Source organism: Embiotoca jacksoni, unplaced genomic scaffold, assembly GCF_022577435.1.
Source record: "Embiotoca jacksoni isolate LCO1_2020_lvr unplaced genomic scaffold, fEmbJac1.0.p SCAF_6, whole genome shotgun sequence".
NCBI lineage: Eukaryota > Metazoa > Chordata > Actinopteri > Embiotocidae > Embiotoca > Embiotoca jacksoni.
The window spans coordinates 6,268,791-6,286,213 of NW_027185414.1; the positions used below are offsets into that span (position 1 = coordinate 6,268,791).

A 17,423-nucleotide genomic window follows, 5' to 3' on the forward strand; every position below is an offset into this window, starting at 1 on the left:
GCGCTCCTTCTTTTTCCATGAGCTACTGCCCTCTCCATCTCCCGAGCCCCCTCCCCCCTCTCACAAGTGCTAACCACTCTCCTTCCCCACTCTCTTTTCCTACGGCTCGCTCTCTCACACGTGCACATGCACACATAGAGACACACAGAAACTGTGGCAGCTACCACAACAGCGTGCAACCTCCCCCACACTCCAGCGAGGCAGTGTGCAAGTGCCTCTGGCTTGCCCTGACCCACATCTTGATATAGCCCTAAGTATGCTTACAGCTAAGTCCTGAAGACACTCCTGCCACTCTTAGCCTAATCAGGCCTGACCTGCTGTCGGCGAACTGGCCAGATAGGCAGGCCGGGCTGGATTGACCATTATCAGTTTCAGAAGGCTTTCAGACTGCACTAGGTGCCGCCTATCCACCTTCCCCCACTCCACAACTGATTGTAGGTTTCCTAGTAGACAAGCACATGTTCTATCTGGGAAAGTTAGTTAAACATTACAGGAGTGACTGGCTTCTTGGCCATGAAGAGCACTTTCTGTAAATTATCCTAATGACAGCTATGAAATGTGTTTTGTCTGTAAAACGGCTGTATATACAAATAAAACGTGTCACTGGTTCAGTTCAGTTCAATTTACCAATCTTCATTCTCCTCAGTAATTGTAACTGAGAAGAAAAAGCGGTAAAGGAGAAAAATAAAAAGTTAGCTGTGCTAAGTTGGGCAACAGACATTTTATATGTTGTAAGCCTGAAGCGTATTACCTTGTCTTCCTTGTATTCAGTAGATGTTGGTTTCCTGTCCTCAGGTCCCTTCTCCTGACTGGAATCGGCCCAAGAGCAGCTGGATTCGTCCTGTTGCCTGAAAGCATCCTCCAGCTGGGGTAGTAGGTCAGGCAGGAGGTCAGGAGGTTCCAGTCCCTCCAAGTCGCCATCTTGAGCCTCTGTCGGCAGGAGACTGTCTCCCAGAGCTTCGTATCCATTAGTGTTGATAACCCCGCAGCTCTGAGGCTGCTCAGAGGGCAGATGGCTGGCGATGCTTGGGTAGCAGCTCATAGATTCACCAAACATCTCGGATGACTTGCAGCTTTCCTGCGCTTCTCCAGAACAACGTAGGGCGCGGAAAGGACATTCCTCTGCCTGGCTAACTGGGGTCCTAGTGTGCTGCTGACTCATAAGTGGTGTGGATGAAAACTGGCATGCTGTCCCTGATAGCTCAGGCACTGTAGAAGTGAGTGGTGCTGTGGTGGTGGTGGTGGGCCTCGACACTGAGGCTGAGGACAAAGATTGCTGACTGAGACTGGGTATTTCTGGCTCTCCAGGGTAGGCAGGGTACTGAGCCGGTTGGTAAGCATTGGCAGAACTGACAGAGCACGTGGGCAAGGAGTGAACCATAGGCGATGAATGCATGGGGAAGGACAGGTTAGAGTCTTCCAGTCCGGACCCAGAGAAGGCTTGACCTCCCCTGATCAACTGGTAGCTACCCTGCTGCTGTGGTGTTTGTAAGCAAGTCCTATTCAGAGAAGCATTTTGACTTTCCAAATAAGACTTACTTGGAAGAGCCCTTGAATGGAACGGTGGCTCTCTTACAGTTAGTGGGTGCTGAACCTGCTGCTGGGCACGGGGAATTTGTTGTTGGCTGTTGGATTGACCTCCCGGGTGAAAAGAGAAATTGTGATGCTGCTGCTGCTGCTGCAGGGACACAGCCTGCGCGTTAATTTGTTGGTGCTGGTTTAACAGCTGTTGCTGATGACTTTGTTGTTGTTGCAGCTGCTGCTGTCGCATTCTGAGCTGCTGCGTCTCTTGTTGATGACAGGGGTGGTGCTGTCGCTGCTGTGTTTGTTGTTGTCTGACATGAAGTTGCTGGTTGTGCAGTTGCTGCTGCTGATGACAAAGCTGCTGATGCTGAAGTGGCTGCTGCTGAGATATGGGGTGGTACATATTCCCATTCTGGTCTTGGTTTCCCCACATTGGACTGCCGCTGTTACAGAACAGCCCGTTGGATTGAGGTACCTGACTCACGGCGGCATTGTGGTACTGGCCATGTTGCTCAGCAATCATGGCCCCACCGGTGCTCCGAGAGCCAGAAAATGTCTGCCCCATAGGATTCGGTGGCTTCATGCCAATGTAATGGCCCATGGGTTGACTGTAACTGGGCATGGCTTGTTGGGTAGAAACGGGTGGCATCATGTCTTGATGCTTCCCTGGGCCAAGTGGCTCCACTTGGAGGGGTTCAAAGTCAGCGCTGAGGTTTAGCTCATCCACAAGTGATGGTGCTGAAGGGAAGCCATCCTCATCCAGCCCTTCCAAACCTCCAACAAAGAGGTTGGGGTCATCAAAGAAGTCCATGGCAGGCTTGATGACGTGACTGGAACACCACTGGATCCAAGCTGTCTACAGCCTGAGCCCGTCTACGGATCTACAGCATGTCCATTATATTGTGTACCTGCCCAAAAATGGAGAGATAAAACAAAATTAAAACATTAATATGAGAAGTTGACAATGCATTTAGTCAGAAATGTGTGGGCTTGAAGAAGAACTGCTCTGTTTTCAAACAAACTATAATCTATTTACTAAAATTATCAAGACATAGAAATCATCACAAACAAACACAAGGATGAATAATTTTCGGTCTGAAAGGACATGACAACTTGTAAAGCATATTTATTTCCCACCATATCCATTTTGATCATCCATTTCCTCCTCAGTGAAGCATGCTTGTAGGCTAGTAGGACTGCCAACCCCTACCAGCATCAAAAATCCAGATAATAGTCAGGTCGGAGGAGTCCTGGTGAAATTTGGTCCTGTCAGTTATCTATCAGCACTGCCTTTCATGTGTGCAGCAAAGCAGCTGGTGCAAACCAACCGCCAGCCACCAGCAGGTGCCTCTTCCTGTACCCCCACCCCTCACACACAAATGCACCTCAACCCCCCACCTCCGCAACCAATGAAGCTCCCTGGCCTGCGACTGCAGAATGTGTGGGAGGTGCAGACAGCTGATAGAATTTCAACAGCTAAGGACAGAGGCAGAGGAGGCCCTTTGAGCACACACATGCGAGTGTGTTTGTAACCACAAACCAGCGGAAGATGACAGAAGCTTACCCAGGTCAGTCATTATATGCTGACTTGCAATGCACACAGGCGCACAAATACACAGACATTTCGCCTGTATCTGAAATGTGGAGAGGAACTATGGCAGCTTTTGAATGTGTGATTTGTAAACAAAGGCCAAATAAAATCACAGAAAAATGACGTATCAATATAGTCACACAAACACATGACTAACAATGCAATGATACTTGTGGCTAAACATCACCCCATCTCAAAACACAAACCCAGACCAACCATTATTTGATTATATTGAACAGTATGTAAAAATAGAAATATTGTCAGGATGCTCATATTAGACAAACAAAAGCATCATACTTGAGCTTCACTAACATGTGATCCACTGAGAACTGCAGGTTATTGTCTTCTACTTTTCATCCCAGGAAAGCTCAATCTCGCTTGTTAAACTGACACCAACATTGTTGCTGTTGTTATAAGCAAGTCTTTCTTAGAGAAGCATTTTGACTGTTATTCTAATTGCCAGCTTTTCAATAAGTAAGCAAATTTTGTCCTGTCAAAGGTAAATTGCCAAAGGTGGCCAGCTTAGCCGATACCAACAAAACACCTTCATGTGTGTCCCGATTGATTCCATTGTTTTAATATCTTTTCATATATCATATATATATATGCTTGTCATTCCCAAGCTTCTGGGTTGCTGGAGCAGTCCCAGCTGATATTGGGCAAGAAGTGAAGTACAACCTGGATCAGTTGCAAGTCAATCACGGGGCTGATACAAAGACAAATAACCATTAATTTCACACCCACAAGCAATTCTAGATGTGCCACTAAACTTAACCTGCATGTGGTCAGACTGAGGAAACAAATGCACCCAGAGACAATCCATACATGCACACAAAGAAAATTAAAAATGATAATGATTGATAATATGGTGTGCTGTTCTTATCAGAGATGCTGTTATGGTTCGAGGGCAGGCTATAGAAAGCTGCTGGTTAATTTGTTCAACTCACACATTTTCATTGTAACTATTTTTTTAATTGTTTTAACATCGGTGTTGAACAATGTGTCCTGTCCCGTACAAATACATCAACAAATAAACAAAATATGAATTCACACCTGACACAAATTAATGTAACCCTAACACCTTTACAGTACTACCTTTTTTTTTTTTATCAAGTGGTCTATTCAAAATGTCAGCTATTTATACCATGAAACCTAAACCAAACTTGAATCTTAAATTGAACTGAATACAAATATATACATTTTCTGCAACAGTGTGCTGTGATGCAAACATCACTCTCCACATCAACCAACAGGTCCCAGTATGAAATCTGTTCACGCAGGCATGAAGCCATTCCTGTTTTCAATTGGGTTGTGCTTCCAACTCAAGGTTCACTTCACTGCTTTGTTTGGTTACTATCTTGTTTATTGAGGAATCATGTGCCTGTCCCACCATGGTAAATTCCCACTCGTCAGTGTTTGAAGCTTCTTTAGATGTCTATAATCAACATACTGACAATTTGTCTCGCATTGTAAACATGAAAAATCAGACGGCACGTGAAACGACTATATAACTGTGTTACACCATCTCTAATCCTAATAAAATAGTTTTAAAGTGTCTTAAGGGTTTCTTATGTACCAGGGTTACTAATGATAATAATACTTACTGATGTGCACAGATCACTGATACTATTTGGTTTGTTCCAAACAACATAGACAAGTCCTTGTGTCCAATTATGTAAAGAAGAAAAGAAAAGAAAAAAAAAGTAATGTGCCCTATTTGAAAAGGTTTCCAACACTTGACCGGCAGATAGTCCCTCGGTGTCATTCAAAGTTAAGTCTTGAGACACAGCTAAACCAAGTAGAACGTGTCGGTAAAGGAAACGGAGTTCGAGCTGGATTGACAAGAGTAACATGAAGATATAACAGTACGAACCATGTGAAAATGTATGAGTTTGGAAAATGATACCCAAATGATATAGATTCATACTTCCCACGTGCCCAAGTAAGTGCTTTAATTCTCTACTAGCCTACGAGCCAGCTAACCAAGCCACTGCTCCCCTTTAAACCACCCATGTGGCCCTGAGGCACAGCTCAGTCCCCTCTGTTGCTTTCCAGCTGTTTCTTTCATAATCATGACGTTGTAAAAGCACCATCCAGGCACGTGCACTCATGCCCAACATCAACAAGAACTGTGTATACAAACGGTCCTGAGGTCGCCATTGAATCCTGTGACTAATGTCACACAAATGGCCACTTACGCACACCCCGGTGAAACGGTGTCAAACGAAGGAAACTGCCGTCAGCACGACCTGAAGTTAGGAGCTAAGATATACAAAAATAAATTAAAAATAAATAAATAAATAAATAAAAAAAAAAGTAAGTCTTACTGTGACTGAACGCGCGTTTCATGATTTGAAAAGCATCGATGTTAAAAACGGTATCACACGTTTCACGTGTTTTCACAGCTTCGACAGTAACTCGTACTATCATTAAATAAAGACACTGAGCTCACCCCTTAAGTGAGCAGCATCCTCTTCATCTTCCTCCAGTAATGGCTTCGGCTCCTGCGAGCGCGGTGTCTTGATAAACCAGCAATGTGTTGCGCGACTTTAAGCACAACTGCTCGCCAAGTGGAAACAAAACGACTGCACGCGGAGAGTTGGGGGGGGGGGGGGGGGGGTTACGCGTAAAAGCTGCCCTCGTCCCCGGGTTGAAGAGACGGCAGCACGTGCTCCGAGGCAGAGCTTCACTTTGGATTCAAAAGGTGTCGTGACGTTGCTCACTGAAGAAGACCAGGAGGAAGAGGGGGGAGGAGGAGGAGGAAGAGGAGGAGGGGGGGGGGGGGGGAGAGAAGGAGGAGGAGGCCGGAGATGGATGGAGAGGTCGTCACCGCTGGTGTCCGTGACGATATCAGCCAACTACTTTTGTTTATTCTCGACCGAGTTTCGTTTTCAAATAAACCTGCCGACGTAATCGGGCGCAACTACTAGTTACCCGCGTCTACGTGTAAAAAGTGTGTGTGTGTGTGTGTGGGGGGGGGGGGGGGGGGGGGGGTGATGACCGAACCGGGCCGGTCGCTGTCAGTTCAGGACCACCATGACCACCAGGACCACCAGGACCAAGAGCGACCGAGGACTACTTTGGAGCCACGCGCGTTTTTCATTTGGGCGACAAAACTCTTTTGAGAAAGTACGACGATATTTGCCCGCTTTAAGTGCCAACTTGAGCAAAACACACAAGTTCGGCAACTCGGCAGCCTTGTTTCCACCGGGGAGACACACACGCTCCGAGCTCAGGCGGTGTGTCATCAAGACAGCTGAGGCGACCCTCACTGACTCACTGTCCGAATTTTTTTTTTTGACAGCTCATCGCCTGAATGAAACGGAACCCCTCGAGCCCTAAATGTCTCTCCAAAAAAAAAATCACCGAAAGAAGTGATATTTCTTACCTGAAATTAACCACAAAGCGCAACTCCGGGCGTCAATGTAGACAGGGTGTTATCGACGAAGTTGCGACTGTGTTGTTAGTTGTACTCCTGCTGGCGACCACGGCGCAGCGGCTCTGCTGCTGCTGCTGACGTGACTGTGATAACACCTCATTTGCATATATGTGACTCCCTCTGTGATTGGACCGCCGACGATTTCCCATAATACCGCCGAGTCATGTGAAATTAAGAACCGGTTCGTCCGGTATTAGCACCGGGGGGTCGGTGATGTCCCAACTAGCGCCGGAGAGCGGCTGATTAAATCCTGTTGTCACTTGTAAAGTCGCTCTGTTGACAGAGTGCATAAGATGGCCGCGTCTACGCCAGAGCCAACCAGGAGAGGTTTTACTTTCGCACATGGACCGGGGTCTCTTCTCGATGCGAACGTGACAGGAGCGGGAGAGCTGCTTTTCTCTGCGGGCACATACCGACCTCTGGTGGCTGGACGGGCGACATGCTGCTCTAAATTACGTTACTTCAATTTGGACTACATGTCTTGTCATCCTCGATACTGGTTTTATATAGAATATTTATAATTGATTACATTTTCAATTGGCTTATGGCACATGTGTATAATATATCTACAATGGCAGCAGGTGCCTTACAAGTTCTCTTCAAGTTTTTTGTATATTGACTTCATTTTAAAATATATTGATATTTTATAATAGAAATGTCCAAATTCAGCATGAATGATCTAAATCTTTGCTTCAGGCAATACTCGCGTTTTAAATCATTAATTAAAGGCAAACGAACATGCAAAAACGTACAAGTATGGCTTTTTAAATAATTTTATTGATTTCAGAGAAAAGCATTTAAGAGCAGGAATGGTTCCGTACAGAACACATTAAAACTCACACCTTTGAAGATGCCCAGATTACAGAGTGTGTGAGAAATACAGATTTTGTCAAGTTCCTGCCTTTCACAGCAGCTATAAATAGATCGAACAGGTTCAGGCACCATATCCGCTTCTCTAATTTGGTCATTTCCTTGTGGGATTCCCACGTTTTAAACATCCCATCCTTTCCTTGATGATCTTTGCATATTGAAAGTGGTTCTTTTCACCACAAAGCCAGATCCCTTGTCAGATGAAGACATCAAGAAGAAAGTGACACTGGTCTGGAGTTTGAGGAAACAAGATGCCTTGTATCAGGATAATTACCATCAGTTTGTGATGCTTATAAAATATTTAACAAATAAACCTCATCAGGATACATCTGTGATTTTCTTTAAGACTGACGTAGGAATCCTGCACTAACTTCGTTGACTTGGGAGCTTAAGTAATTTAATATAAGTTGCAAAGAAAACCAAAACATTCACTTAGAAAATCTAAGCATCAAGTCAATCCTTAGCACAGCACCCATTATTTACACATCAAACCTTTAATAACCGATATTCAAAATGATTTAAAATCAGACAATAAAATACATGAACTTATTCAATTGGCATCCCATTTAAAACCATACTTGCCTGCCCTGCTTTAGGAACTATGTAAGACAACTGTTTTCACAGTCGAAATAAATCATTGTCCAATAAGAAACAAATATAAAACTGAAGTGAGTCTAACTGGGAATTGGATCAGGGTGTGATCAGGATGTTTCATCCACAGCTGTGACTGACAACATTCCCAGTCTGACAGATTAAAAACAGTCTTGAGCCAGTTTCAACAAGTGGCATCGATCATGCCTTCCATTATACTTACCGCATCAATGCTTTACTCTCATGTTTCACCTTCTGTTGGGACAGTATGTCATCACCTAACAAAATATGTGCATGGATCTAAAAATCAAAATGAGAATGCGCTTTGATTGCATCACAGCCTACTTGATGATGCTGAGACATCCATTTGTCATCGGTGATTTACATATATGATACAGTTTGTTTCCTTATTCTAAAGCTGGTTGATGAGATGCCTAGAAAGCTTTTAAAGCTGAGCAATAACAAGGAGAGCTAATATAAAGTTCTCCCAACTGTTTTTAAGAGTCCTGTTTACACAAAAAGCTGAGGTGAGCCTGTGGCGAGGCGTCTGATGTTTGTGCTTCCCCCTAGTGGCCGCTGAGGCGACAGTGCAGGCTCAGCTCTGGGGAGGATTGTCGTCTTTGCTGAAGGGCTGCGTCGTTCCAGGCTTCACCCAAGACAACCCTGACACCTGCGTTCCCTTGTGGTGATCTTCGGGCCGTCTCTAAGGCAACAAAGGTAAATTAGCAGTTACATAACTGGAACAGCCCAGCCAATCACACGCTCAGAGCTTTCACTCTCGTTTAACCAAGCCCTTCCTGCAGCAGCTTGCACTCTCCTCCGCATATATAGTTAAATTGAGATGATACACTTCTTTAGATTGGAAAAACTTACTTTGTATGTGAACATCCTCTCCTTCGCTTCTTCATGCACAGCTGGGTTCCATGGAGAAAAACTGAAACCAATGGATTAGAGTAGAGAAGTGAGAGTCACAGACACACACGGGCAGGATTACAGAGTGTGTTTTCATGTAGTGGTGAGCACTGGAATTTTAAAAATAGGGACAGTTCACCAACCTTATTGCGTAGGGATCATCTATCTTGGGCTGGTCAAAAAGATGACTGTTGCATAGTTTCACACTATCCACCACTTTGCTTTTGAACAACTGCACGTCCTTTTCATATCTGAAAGGGAAAAAAAATAAAGCTTTTTATACCAAAGCAATGACAAACAAATTGTTATTTTTACACAGACCATTTCTCTCCTACATTAAAACCATGTAAATCCACATATTATTAATCTATAAATTACTAATGTCTTTAAGAATAGGCCTTGATCACACCAGATGTTTCGACTTGTAACAGAAGGCACTCTGTAGTTAAGTAATGACAGAAATACTGGCTGAATTTCAATAGGGCCACTTCCAGGAACGTTGTACAGAGCATGCTGGCTCACAGACACTTAAATAATAATAATAATAATAATAATAATAATAGAAAATAAAAACTATCAGTAGTATTTGTTCCCTGCTACGAGTCAACATGTCAGTGTTGCACATTAACAATACTTTCCAATGCCAGACAGTTAGAAGCTGATTTCACATGACTTTACACTCGGTTGTAAAAACTTTAGTTATTGCATTTCTATTAATAACAATCCAACATAAAACGATAATCTGTAAAATCACATGGCATCCTGTCAGTTTTTAGATGTAGGCATTTGGTTGCACCTCTTAATCAATGGAAAGGAGGCTCTGATACTCACAGCACAGCAGCCTCTGGGTTGAGTGGCTCCATGGTGTTGATCTTGTAAAAAACAGTACGGGCGTACATCAGGACTTGCCATATGTGGTTGTGATTCCGTCTACAAGAACACAACACGGGGTTTGACATTTTATTTTCCTTGTTTTCCCCAAGAGAATATGAGAGCATGAAGTCATGAGATGGTCCTCTTTTGAAGTGAGAAAAAGAAGATGACTTTGTCTTAACCACTACACAAATCACAGAATGGTTATTACATTCAAAACCTTGTTTTGGTTGATGGGACCAGTCGAAATGTAAAACTAGATGGATATTCAATGCCGTTTTAACTCCTAATTTGTCTTTCTGACAGATTCTGTTTGGTCCAATAGGGACTTTGCCGAGAACATCCAGCAGCAGAGTTATTTTTGTTGTTGTTATAACAGGACAAGTTGCTCAACAGGAAATATATTATTATTATTATTATTATTATTATTGTTATCTATTTCACATCTGCTACATTTCAGATTCATCTGATCCTCTGGTGCTTTCTGTATATACTTTTCACCATATGTTCATATATCTAATATACACCAAATTCTGCTAAACATCCATGGACAGTCCTGCATCTTATTGTTCAGCACAGTGCATCATATACAGGTGTAGACTAAGCATATAGTACAACCGTTTTAATTTTCAATCTTCATTACATTTTTATTCTGTTTATTTGATTTTATAAACCAATTGTAAATCATTTTGCCTATAATTATAGTTGTGATTCATGCGAAATGAGCACCATAACACTGCAATGTCATTCATCGATTTGGCCCATGACAGAGTAAAGCCAGGTAGGTGGGGCAGGATCAGGGTGCACAAAATCAATAATTTAGTTTTCAGTAATATTTACAGTTTTTTTTATCCTGGAAAACAAAGTTTGATCAAATATGAGAGCAAACTACAAAAGCAGAAAAATGGACAACATGCCTCCATTTGGTGAAAGCTCTTCTGACGTCAAGCTCTCCAGACACGGGGTCGACAAGCGGATGAAAGACTGGGATGTCAAATACCAATTTCTGAAATGAACCATTAAGCAGAGATTTTTGAGGGTTTGCCCCAACTTTTTGTTAACTAAATTTTAGGACAATTCTAATGCAAATGCTACTTGTTTAAGGCTTTGAGTTCTACTTGTTCTTCATCTGTGAAAGTCAACCATCTTATAAAAACGAGTAGGCTATCAGTTTCATTTACACGTTTCAAGATGAAAATTTCAGGTGGCATGCATCTTTTATTTCTAACTCTTTACAGAACTCAGAAGTCATAACGTTCAAGGTTTGTTATTCATGAGCTGAAAACCCTGACAATAAGTAGAACGACTACAGGATTAGATGGACACAAAACCTTTTCCCTGCCTTTTTGTTTTGGTAAGCAGAAAATCAAAGAAAAAAAGAAATGTGTAAAATTAGTACACTAGTACTTACAGGACACTCTCCATCTGGATAGTTATCTGGAATATACACAGTGAATTTGAAGACGCCATCCTGGTACAAGCCATGTCTGATGAATATGACCCCAAACCACACTGAAGAGTGGGAAATACATGATACTTCAGAATGACTTGTATCAACTCAGAGAAGAATCATGCTGAAGCAAGCAGTGTAAAAGCACAGACAGTTTACCAGTGATAGATACATACATTATTTTGTAGTGACATGTTGGACAAGGATGATGAAATCTTACAGAACAAGTAAGGGAAAATATAAACATGATACTACATATGCTGAGCCTTAAAGAGGGAATCCTTGAGTAGTCATATTTGTTTTAGTGTATAAAAATAACATACTGAACTACATTAACTTACTCAGTGCCGACTTGTAGGATGGCTGGACGTAAATTCCAGGGAGTTTCTGCTTAATCACCAGTGTGCTGCAGGTCACATGGCACGAAGTTACATCAATACAAAAGGAAGAGAAACATAGTTGCAACTTATTTTCTTCTTGCATAGTAAATTAAATTTGACCCTCGATTAATACAGACTACACCTGCATATTATAAACACAAATGCCACAAACATATTGGAGCCTTAAGTATAAACACACAACATACTTGTAAATGATTAAAAAGAAATCAATTGAAATTTAAATGCCGATACTGGACCATTACTTACAACTCGGCGAGCAGAGAGTACTCCAAGTAAAAAGGGCCATAGGAGGCGTGTGTGCCATTGGCTGACTGGGCTGGAGTGACCGTAGACGCAGGCTTGGTAATCGGGGTTGCATTCTTAGGAATGGGTGGAAGCTGCTTTTTGCCTAAAGACAGCCGGGCAGGGCTGCCTCTTTGCTCCCCATGCCCACTCTGTTCCTCGTTGTCAGATCTCTGCTGCATGTAAAAGAAATATGGAAAAGATCCCAACTCATTAACTGTTAAAAAAAAAAAAAAAAAATCCATGCTGGAGGAAAGAATTGATAGGCAGATTTAGAGAAGGCTCTTGTTTATGAGCCACCAATGCACACACACCCAAGATAAGACGGTAGTGACCGTGTGCTGTGACCAACCTCTCGGGTTACACTCTACACAAGAGTGAGCATTTTCAAGCAAAGCTACCGTCGTATCTTACCGATGCTGGTGAGAATGACAACAGCAGTTGCAGTGCGGTAGCGCTGTACACATCAGCAACAGTTTGCATCAAAACATTTAAATAAACGTCGTGGATGACCACCACAAGTACGGCAAGAATTCTTGCCACGAACGTGTATAAACACACAACATAATTATAAATGATTAAAAAGAAATCAATTGAAATTTAAATGCCGATACTGGACCATTACTTACAACTCGGCGAGCAGAGAGTACTCCAACTAAAAAGGGCCATAGGAGGCGTGTGTGCCATTGGCTGACTGGGCTGGAGTGACCGTAGACGCAGGCTTGGTAATCGGGGTTAATGCCACAAGTTTACCTCTCGGTTGGGGGAAATTCAGCTGATCTTTAACCGACTGTACTGAACCACTGACATTATTCACCTTCATCGAAGTGCACAGGTTTTAGTCACGAGGATACACACACAACATTAACCAAAAATGCCATTTCGCCGGAGACCACACCCTCAACTTGAGTAATAAACTATTCCAGTTCAGCAAGATCTCAAAGGACAATAAATCCAGGTGGGAACAAGTGGACTGAATGTCACAACAACAGTGGCAGCACGATAAGATGAGTCCCCCCCCCCTCGGCTTTATGGACACACACTTAAAAACAAGCACAAGACGTTTGAGGAACCTTTTAAATTCAACTATCTCAGTCAAACATCAAACATCCATCTTGAACTTCACCACACGACAGCCGGTCAAAGTACGACGTGCAGTGAAGCCCGGGCTGTGTGTGTGTACACCTTCACCTTACGACTGGTGTTGGCCGACATGCTCCAGAAGGGGTTCAGGTCCATTACTCATCCAGAGGGTTCAGGTCGGTGTCCCTCTTGTCTCACGCGGGTCCCAGGACAGGTGCTGCTGTCCGGGCCATCCGCTGTGGAGGAGGAAGGACGAGAAGACCCGTGAGACGAGCTCAGACACTCACAACAATACACGTCCGAAGAAGAAGACTAATGCAGCCCGTGTCCATGTCCGTGTCCGTGTCCATGTCCACACCCTGACGATGTCTCACCTGTTTCCTTTGACTCGCTTCACGTTATTTATAGCATTAGCTCCCAAGCTACCGTTGACGTTGCTGTCCCCTTTTCGTTTCAAGCACTTGAACGTAAACAAGCTTCGTGACGGAGCTCACCGTGTTCGCTCGAGATGTGCGACGGTCGGTCCCCTCGACAGAGATGGTTAACGCGTGTCCCGGTGTCGTGTTTTCCCCACAGAAAGCGCTCAGCTGCTCGCCATTCCTTCAGGTGTCATCCCTGCTAGCTGGCTAATGTTGGCCAGCTAAATAATTTGACAGACACAGGAACTGGAGTTCAATCTAACTTGGTGAGGGGCGTGGCTTCTGGAGCGGCGCGGACTGTCATTGGTCGACGGGTAAACGCGTAGTCGCACTTGATTGGCCGGTGCCCCTGTCGTCTGACTTCAATGAGCGCTTTAAACAGAAGTCGCTGCTGATTAAACAGTGGCTTGCTGTCAATCAAACGTCACGAAGCCGAGCCATTACTTTGTAAATATAGTTAATAAACACTGACATCGGTCAGGCTCGACTTGCACTGCTGAGCACCAGGTCACCCACAGATACTCTGTTTATCTTTATATGAATGATAATAATAATGATAACAATAATACTAAAATTGTTAAGCCCTAAATTTAGCCGGAATTGGTTCCTGTCTTTCACACTGTGGCCCTCCTGTCATGTTGACCATGTTTTAATGCATTTTCTTACACACACAAAAAAAAATTGGGTTGTAATTCAAAGTTTGGGTGTGTTTTTTATAACTAATTGTAACATAAAAACTGTATTGACCCATTTCTTTTTAAAACTGAACATCCTACCTATCAGTTTCTTTGATATTTGTAATGTTTGAAATATTTCCCCTTTTATCATCTGTATGGACTGCATTTTAGGTTTGTTAGTGAATCCACAGATTACAACACTAAAACACTTCTCTTTGACTTGAGTCTAAAGTGGGAAATCTCAACTTTCTTGTGTGGAAATGCTCATAAGAGGTCAATATTTTAAGCGTCTTAAATAAGGGCTTTCAAATAAACATGAAAATTATTGCCTTCATTTTAATGTTTCGGTGTATTGCACAACAAAGTACCCTGGGGGTAAGATGCATCCAAGCCATCTGTGTCACACATTTCTTTAGTTTTGACCACGCTTCATTGGCGGTTCATTCTGTTGATTGATTGATTTCCTAACAATTACCCCTAATTATTTTTCTGGGTGAGAGAAAAAAAACTAATTTAATGCATGGGTGACTGCACTAATTGGGAGAAATGACATTGTCCAAGTTTCAGAGTAAATACAAATTATTGACTCCATTATTGTTATCTGATTGTATATTGTCCCAAGTACACTTCAGTGACAAAGGTAATTAGTGTCCCGGTTCTTTATTGGGGCAGCCAACAAGGCAAGGTCACATCCCTCTTTTGACATGTACAAATCAAAGACCACCTCAAAACAAATAAGTTTATGCCTGCTTTGCCTTCAGCGACATTGAGATAAACTGTGTGACCCAAACAAGGGTGCAAATATCCACACCAGTGCTTTTGTAATGAGTTTTTTGTCTTTGCCATTGATTCTTTATCAAATTAATTATTGTGACCTTGTTTGGTCAAACAAATATACTAATGAATATAATTAAAGTGGGGAGATTGGATTACCTAATTGAATATGTGACCTGTTGGAGCTGGATTTGCCTTCATACTGGACATTTTTTTTAGATCAGCTGCATTTAAACACTTAATTTTGATTTCTTTTTTTCAGTCATCGGGGAATAAATAATACACCCTTGACTTGGCCTTCTTTTTTTTTTTTTCAACTTGTTTTAAAAGTTAAGATTCATCAAGTACCTCTGTACTGACAAAAGCTAAGACATATTTCAAGTGAGCTGGGCGTTATAGAGCAAATCTAGATCATGTATATGGGAAGCATCATTTTAACATCAGGCCTTTCCTTTTATATATTTGCAAAATAGATCAGTGATGTAATGGTGTATTTTTGTGTCTGATTGTTCCTTTCCGAAACATATATAAACTGTGGTTTCAGAAGAATTTTCCAGCTACACACTTTCAGCTGGAGCCAGAATTCAAATTTAAGATGAAATATGTTCCCTCTGTCAGCCCATTTCTTCAGAGAATCTTCAGAGAAACCTGTCTTGACAGCACACAGATTAAAAAAAAAATAAAGTGAAAACAGATGACTCCACGGCCACGTAATACGTAATAAGAATGTTAGTTTAAAGAAAGAAAGCCAAATTTAGATTCAAATCTAATATTAATTTTAGAAATGTGAACAACTGGGGAGTAAAGGTTACAATAAAAAACATCAGCCGAATCCTTCATATAGCAATAGTCTTTCCTTATCCCTGAGGCTATGGCCTGGCTAAAACCTCAATGCAGCAATTATTTGCTGTAATGACTGCAGTTCAAATAAGCCTAGAGATTTTATTAAACCAAATGAGAGAATCGTCTGTGTATTATCACCTCGTGATTGACAGTGACAAGTGTTGGGCCGGCTCGGATGTGAGCATGATGAAGAAGCTCTCGGCAAAGCTCTCGATAATGTTACCCCTGATGAAGTTGCCTGGAAAACCTCAGCCAACATACGGAAAGGGAAAGCTCTGCGCATATTAATTCCAATTGTCAGATCCCTCCAGTGGAGGTGGGGGGTGGAGGGTGGCTAGTCTGGCAGGCAGCCCCGGCTGCCCCTCAATTCACTGACTGGCATTTTATACAACTAATGAAAAAGAAATCCATTGTGCTGATCATATGCATAGATTTCACTCTATAATAATGATGAAATAGAAATATTCATAATAAAACTAAAGGTCACTCGCTGCTGCAGCTAAGCTTCCTAAGCTGCAACCTTTGCAAGAGCAGTTGTCAGGTTCCAGTGATAAAATAGGAAAAAGAGAGGCACATCAAGTTTTAACTCTACAGAGGCCATAAGGTGAGACACTGTGATCAGGCTGTTGCTGTGTACTGTAGCTGCTTAGTCACGTCTTCATCTTTCCCCCCAAACCAAACAGCACTCATGTCTATCCCACGATGGATCCAACAGGTCCGCCTCCCCAGCGTCCAGTGGAGAGGTTAAATGTCAGTCGCACAGCTGTGATTTACATAGTCCTCTCTCTTGCATGCAGTATCACAGCTAGTGTATACATTGCTGAAGGATTTGTCTAGTGTAGTTAATAAAATACATGGAAATATGAACAGCCGCCTCTCCTCTCTCCGGCACTCCCGCCCTGCCGATCTCCTTATGTAGGTCACCCGGCCTCCTCAGGTATATGAGCAGTGGAGCGCTGGGGTGCAGAGAGACATGTCTCACCTCTGAAGGACATTCACGGCATTATTATTGCCTGCTGCAACTTCCACGCTGAGCCCCGTCTTCATATGCATCATACATTGGCATTTATTAGTGCCATGCACTAAGTACAGGCCATGTTATTGAATTTGAAAATCAGGTCCCAGCCACATTCACAGGCCCTGGAAATATTTATATTAAGATGAAGCAATCTCATTTAATAACACCCAAACTAATAAAAGGAGAGCAGATTGGAAATTAAATTTATGAATATTGCTTGGCAGCAGGAGTGATCCAAAAAAGCCCATCTTGGTCTGTCATATGCAGATATTTCTCTCGCTCTAAGCCCAGGTGCTGGAGAAATGTCTGACTTTCTCCCCACGGGTAACATGTTGAGAAAGCTGCACGTATGTTTCAGTCATGTTTGTCTTTGTTCAGAAAGAAGGAAGCCATTCTTTGGGCTCGCTCAGCCAAACTGGACAGGAGCATTTTGACTTGGATTTTAACAAACAGCAGTGATTTTAAGACGACATGCAGCACAAGCACAGCAGGCCAAATTCAGGGTGGTGAGCATTAAAATAATGGTGCATCATTTTCTTGTCGTGCTCAGACTTGGTTTAGCATTAACCATAATGCTGCTTAGTTTTTGGTGATGATCATTTTTACCCTTGTTAAGCTGATGGTTTACATCTGGTGGATACAAAAGTTATTTTTAACTGGTGACAAAATATTAAAA

General features: G+C 42.6%; 2 protein-coding genes across 5 annotated transcripts in view; both read right to left on the minus strand.

Moving 5' to 3' along the window:
• chd9 (chromodomain helicase DNA binding protein 9) overlaps positions 1-6,583 on the minus strand; it is a 68,139-nt gene extending 61,556 nt beyond the window's left edge. For both annotated transcript variants that reach the window (XM_069174280.1, XM_069174279.1), the window contains exons 1-2: positions 6,504-6,583; positions 752-2,432 (exon numbers count right to left, since the gene is read on the minus strand). In XM_069174280.1, the coding sequence (XP_069030381.1) occupies positions 752-2,335 (1,584 nt within the window). In that variant the 5' untranslated portion in view covers positions 2,336-2,432; positions 6,504-6,583. The remainder of the gene's footprint in view (positions 1-751; positions 2,433-6,503) is intronic.
• Positions 6,584-7,311: 728 nt separating this feature from the next.
• On the minus strand, positions 7,312-13,665 carry aktip (akt interacting protein). 3 transcript variants are annotated; one of them, XM_069174044.1, is made up of 10 exons: positions 13,511-13,665; positions 13,125-13,252; positions 11,898-12,106; positions 11,592-11,656; positions 11,212-11,312; positions 10,718-10,806; positions 9,759-9,857; positions 9,071-9,178; positions 8,889-8,949; positions 7,312-8,718 (listed from the first exon to the last, which is right to left on the minus strand). In XM_069174044.1, exons 2-10 carry the CDS (start codon positions 13,170-13,172, stop codon positions 8,611-8,613), a joined length of 888 nt encoding a protein of 295 aa, XP_069030145.1. In that variant the 5' UTR covers positions 13,173-13,252; positions 13,511-13,665; the 3' UTR covers positions 7,312-8,610. The 3 variants fall into 3 exon arrangements, with proteins under 3 accessions (XP_069030145.1, XP_069030143.1, XP_069030144.1); XM_069174042.1 differs by having other exon boundaries at positions 11,898-12,109; XM_069174043.1 differs by lacking the exon at positions 13,511-13,665 and adding an exon at positions 13,391-13,501 and having other exon boundaries at positions 11,898-12,109.
• Positions 13,666-17,423: the final 3,758 nt, after the last annotated feature.

Excerpts from the sequence above, each read along its gene's own strand:
- aktip (XM_069174042.1), bottom strand. The coding sequence starts at position 13,172 with ATGGACCTGAACCCCTTCTGGAGCATGTCGGCCAACACCAGTCGTAAG. Across the intron at positions 11,657-11,897 it reads TACTCTCTGCTCGCCGAGTT|CACACTGGTGATTAAGCAGA; the intron begins GTAAGTAATGGT and ends TGTGACCTGCAG. Across the intron at positions 9,858-10,717 it reads AGAGCTTTCACCAAATGGAG|ACGGAATCACAACCACATAT; the intron begins GCATGTTGTCCA and ends GTGTTCTTGTAG.